The 5,980-nt window shown below is 34.8% G+C and overlaps 1 protein-coding gene across 1 annotated transcript; it reads right to left on the bottom strand.

Annotated features, from left to right (window-relative positions):
* Positions 1-522: 522 nt before the first annotated feature.
* LOC111898580 (cytochrome P450 76T24) lies at positions 523-2,188 on the bottom strand. The gene is made up of 3 exons (XM_023894478.3): positions 1,739-2,188; positions 1,213-1,635; positions 523-1,134 (listed from the first exon to the last, which is right to left on the bottom strand). Exons 1-3 carry the CDS (start codon positions 2,186-2,188, stop codon positions 523-525), a joined length of 1,485 nt encoding a protein of 494 aa, XP_023750246.3.
* Between the last annotated feature and the right edge of the window lie 3,792 nt (positions 2,189-5,980).

Below are 5,980 nucleotides of genomic sequence, written 5' to 3'. Positions count from 1 at the left end.
GAATACAAATCGAACGGACAGGGATTGTTTCGCGTGGATCGCCACTGTGTCATCAATAGCGGTGACACCTTTAGCGGCGACCCCAAGCAATAGCGGCGCATGTAACGCGTCAATTATATGTCGCCGCTATTGCTAACATTTCTTGTAGTGACCTTATGTACTAGTGTAATAGGTTATTTTTCCGATATAATCATTGGTCAATTTTTACCATTAGTTTTTATGATTATATCGTAAAGGTTCTTTAAATATTGTAAATATTACGTACATTACTTATTATTTGTAAAATATTTTGGTAAACATTTTGACATCAAAGTCATTAAGATTTTTTGGTTCTTTCTAAAACAATTTTAGTTGTACTTTTGAAGAAGCTTCCAACATGGAAATCTTTTTATAATGAATCAATAACAACAAAAGAACTTAAAGTAGTTTCAACCAAAATATGGGAAATTAATACAAGATTACAAATAAAATCAAAGTATAACGACAAATGCTTTTTGCTTTTATTTAAGAAACAACATACATTCACAGTTTCATAGGGATAGCAATGAGCGGTTCAGCCTTTTGCAATGTGATCCCATACTTTTCTCCCATATCAATATCCTGTGGTCTGGTATCTCCTGCAACTTTCCAATCAAACTTATGAATTAAAGATGCCAATATTACATGTAGCATCCTATTAGCAAGATTCAACCCAGGACACATCCTCCTTCCTGCACCAAACGGAATAAGCTCAAAATCTTGGCCTTTATAGTCAATCTTCACGTCCAAAAACCTCTCAGGCATGAACATTTTTGGGTCTGACCATATATTTGGGTCTCGGCCCATAGCCCAAACGTTACACAAAATTTGTGCATTTTTAGGCACAATGAAACCTTGAACAGAAACATCATGTATGGCCTGGCGGGGGATAAGAAAAGGTGCGGGAGGATGCAGTCTCATAGTTTCTTTTATCACAGCTTGTATGTAAGTCAGTTGAGAAATATGGGATTCTTGTATGCTTCCATTGTTGTTGTTTTGCATGAGTTTATCGACCTCCAACCTCGCTTTTTTCATTTTCTCTGGGTTTCGAATTAGCTCCGACATCGCCCATTCCAAAGTGCTTGACGTCGTGTCTGTTCCCGCCATAAATAGTGTCTGTAAAACGAAACCTTAATCAATGTATGTCATCTTATAGGCGATATTTTATAAAAATTAGTAAAAGGTTTTACTTACTAGAAATAAGTGTCTCATATCATTTTGAGTAAAACTAGAGTGTTGGTCGAGCAGTAAGTCTAGAACATCATTGCTTTTGGTTGAAACGCCATCAGATCTAGTTTTTAACCTGTCATTGATGATCTTATCGAAAATAGCCAACATTTTCTTACCATAAACATCTTCCGACCATATTAACCCTAGTGGATCCAATGAGTGAAGTATAGGAAAAAGGTCTGGTAGACCTGGCTTTGCACCTGCTTGCATCCCTTGCAATACTAAGTCTTGGAATTGTTGTGTTGATTTTGGACCATATTCAGCAAGATCAATCGAAAACATAAAGTTGGAAAGGATGTTGAGACTCGTCGTGAAAGCACATGCACCTACGTTCAAAGGTTTTTCCTCTATACAACATTGATTAACATGGTTGACCAGTTCTTGTACCTAGAATATATAAATATGAGAACATAAGTTTCAATTAATGCCGCATCTTTGTTATTTTATTCTATTTTTTTACAATAAAAGCAATGATGTAACCAATTTATACCTTTTCCCGTCGTAGTACTTCGCTAGCGTCTAGTTGTTGAACAGAGAACATATATTCCTTGGTCATTCTTCTCAATTTTCTCCATTGATCTCCGGCCTCCATCCAAACTATAGAGTATTTATGAAAGTCTCCGAGCTGGATGGCCTTAGGAGGTGATCGGTTTAAGAAGGCTACATCATGTGTGTTAAAGAATTCTTTTGTGATATCAGGAGATGAAATGACTATGCTCGTATTGCTTCCGAGCTTAAGTGACATTAAAGGACCATAACGTTTAGATAATATGGCAAGTGATTGGTGGGGTTTGTCACCGAATTCTAAGAGGTTTCCGATGATGGGAAAACCTTTAGGTCCTGGTGGTAACCGGGAATTGCGCCTTCTCCAACTGGTTAAGGCATAGATGATCAATGGGAAAAGACAAGAAAGCACGAAGAAGAGGGTTTGATACTCCATTATTTTACGTGGATGTGGTTTTGTTACGTTCATAGAATCATTTATTTATAAGCACTGAAATTACCAATATGGTCCCTAATCGTTCACCTAAAATCTTAAGTTTGGTTAATTCTTTGGAAAACTGCCAACTTTGTTCCCAAATTTGAGTTCTGTTGCAGTTTTGGCCACAGCGTAATGTGAAAACATTTTATCATATATTTAAATGTTTATTTATACTTAATTGTTACTCACTTTTGGGAGTTACAGAATCGGTTAGTTGAAGAGCTGCTAGAACAAACTCAAGGTGAAAGTGAGTTTACGCCAACTCAAGAAAGAGCTACGTTCGAGAAAGTATTAGGAGAGCGACGTGGCCACATTAGAGGCATTGGCCGCAAACCTTCTGGTCTCCCGACGATTCCACAGCCTTCGCAACCATCACAACCACCATCACAACCATCACAGGTAAAATAGCAATCTACTTTAGCATCGTAAAATGCATGTTGATTTGGTAGTTTGGTGATTATTTGCTAAAAAGTTTGGTAATTTGGTTTTCTATCTTACTTTAAAAATAACAATGTATTTTGATAGTTTTTGTTTATGTTTGACCATCTAACTTATAACTTTATATATATTGTTATTAATTATGTAGTTGGAAAATCTTCGTGCAATGCTCGCCGACCCGGCATGTAGGGATGAGCTTTATTCGTTTTTTCAATCCCAAAATAATCAAGGGAACAATGGGAACGACGATGAGGGTATGTAAGAATGGGTTTTATTTGCATATGTTGTCTCGTTTTGCTACTTGGTAGATTGTAAAAATTTTGTTGTTTTGCTACTCGGATAGTATGACTTTTGATATTTAATTGTATTTTGGATGTTTGTTTGACACTATTATGTTTGATATTTAATAGGATGTTTGTTTTCTAATTAGCGTCGACACTATTGGTTTTGATATTTAATCGAATATTGTTATTACCGGCGACACTTTTACCTGCGATATTATCACCGGCAACGAAAATCATGAATTTTTTAAAAAAAATTGAAAAACGATTACCGGCGACGCTTTTACCGGCGACAGAGCTCATTACCGGCGACACTTTTACCGGCGACAAACGTCATTCCCGGCGACAACATTATTAGCGGCGACAATACTCATTAGCGGCGACATACTAATAGCGGCGACTATTATCATTACCGGCGACAAGCTGATCAATAGCGACGAGGCAGTAGCGGCGACTTATTACCGGCGACGCGTCGCCGCTATTATCATTACCGGCGACTTTTGGGAGTTTTACCGGCGACTTTTGTCGCCGGTAATGGCCTTTTTCCTTGTGGTGTATATATATATATATATATATATATATATATATATATATATATATATATATATATATATGTTTGTGAATTGATTTAAATGTAAATATGTAAATATTTTCTTGTAAAATTTGATTTATATAGAAAAATGCTAAAATAAAAGAAAAATATAAAAAAAAATTTAAGAAATAGCTGTTCATCAACTGTCAAATAAGGGTTAATATTGACAGTTTTCAATGTTAACTTCTTTTTTTTAGACTTTTTCATTTTTTTTATGTTTATGAAAAAGTTTAATGGTAGAATACTTTTTCAATGTTAAGCGTATTGAGAATACTTTTTTAATGGTAGAATGTATTACATATTTGAAATATATTTTTTGATAAATGAAGTTAATAAGATAATTGAACATGATAGAATTTGAAATTTTGAAGAAAGGAGGATGAATTGTGAAATATAAAGATAGAATAGAGGAGCTATACTGAGAATTGCAATTCAAATCAATGATGAATACCGAGAATTTAGCAGAAGTCCTTAATTTAGAAGCAGCCAATAACATGGGCAGGTTTTTAATGATTAATGAATAATGGAGATTGGATCTTGACACTTAATTTAATGCTTAAAACATATTGACTATCGACGACATATTGTACACCTTCAGGCCTGAAAAAAAAACAATGGTATACATCGTAATTTTCTTCAAACGTTGGACCAAAATTCAGCTAGGAGTAACGTGATAGGGACTATTCAAGTAATTTTCTCGGATAAGTACAATATTTTATGTGAAGTCTACGTTCGTAAAACATAATTTTTCAGGTTATTTACAGGTTAAGTATTATACTTGGCATGCAAATAATACATAATACTTTCAGCTGTGAGTCATCAAATGTATTGAACATTTCCATGTAAGACTTCGAAAATGTTTTAATTTTATTTCGTATTTATTTCGACCAACAGATACGCAAGCAAAATATATAATAGTCAGCGGAGAACGGACTATTAATTTATTTATGTTAGACCAACAAATAAACATGACCAAAATAGATTCCTTCGCATGCCTTTATTTTACTTTATTTATTTATTTATTTTTTGGAACGCCAAAGATTTTATTAAAAGAGTATCAAGACGTTAGATAACGAGCATTACAAAGAAATAGAAGCTATAGTTGGATTATGGAGCCAACGAGTCCAAACCATTAACGACAACATTATTAGTGGCGACGACGACTCTAGCCAGAGTCGCCGCTAAAAGCCTTTGTCGCCGCTAATAATGTCGTCGGTAATGGTCTTGAGGCTGGATCTGCGCTAACGCCTTCCGGGAAATCTCAATCGTTCGATCGACGATCTAATCTATCGACTAGGGTTCATTGTCACAGAAAGTCAATGCCGGCAACAATTTGTCGCCGCTAAAGGTCGAAAATGTCGCCAATAATTGTGGAATAAAAAAAGACACGGTAACATTCCCTCCAGAAACTCACTGTTGTTTGGTGGTTATCGCCGTTAAAGCCTTAAGTGTCGCCGCTAAAAGTCTGCGTGCGCAGATAAAAAGAAGGAACGACGCGGACTTCACTTTCTTCTTCCTTCCTATGTTCATCTTCTTGTCTCGTTTATTTTTCTTCCCCCATTTTTTGTGTGTTATCATCCATTCTGACAAAGAGACTCCTTAACATTGTGAGATTACCGATGAAAGGGGTTTTGGGCTTCAATTACTTCGGCAAAAATGGGTACAACTCGAACAAAAACAGTGCATCTTGGGTAAAAGGTAGCTTCAACTTTTGATTTCTCTGTCTTTCTCTTATAACATCGATTTCCAGCTCCATTTGATGATTAAATGCAAAATACTTTTCAATTTTAGTTTTTTTCGGTCGTTTTCTCTTGGTAACTGCAGCGGGTTTACTGTTACTACCGAGAACCACCACCAACCACTACACCATCTCTTCAATTTCGGTCACCACATGTTCATTATAATTTAAATTTCGAGATTTTGTTGCAAAATATATGTGCTTGTATATATATATATATATATATATATATATATATATATATATATATATATATATATATATATATATATATATATATATATTATGTAGAATTTGGCATATGTGTGTAAAAATAGTGTATTTTTTTACTCATAAAGTGTTTTTTTTGTGTGTATTTGGTCTATATATGTGAAAATATGTGGTATTTTGTGTATCTATGTGTGTATAATATGTAACACCCATAAATTTTGTGCCAAATTAAAACATTTTAATTCATTCAAAAACCATTAAGTTCATACATCTTGTTTTCAAAATAGTTTAAACACCATAGTATCCCCCATAACCATATCACATAAATCATAAAACATGAGGAGGGGTACAATTACGTCTTCGTCTTGCCACGATCTCCTGAAGTACCTGAAACAATACACTGAACTATAAGCCCAAAAGCTTAGTGAGTTACCCCAAAATACCAACCACACATAAACATGCTCATAACATATCACAAATAGAGCAGCCAT

Source organism: Lactuca sativa, chromosome 2 (assembly GCF_002870075.4).
Source record: "Lactuca sativa cultivar Salinas chromosome 2, Lsat_Salinas_v11, whole genome shotgun sequence".
In the NCBI taxonomy this organism is placed as follows: Eukaryota; Viridiplantae; Streptophyta; class Magnoliopsida; order Asterales; family Asteraceae; genus Lactuca; species Lactuca sativa.
Note: the sequence above shows the minus strand (reverse complement) of the source record. Positions and strands in the feature narration are given on the sequence as shown.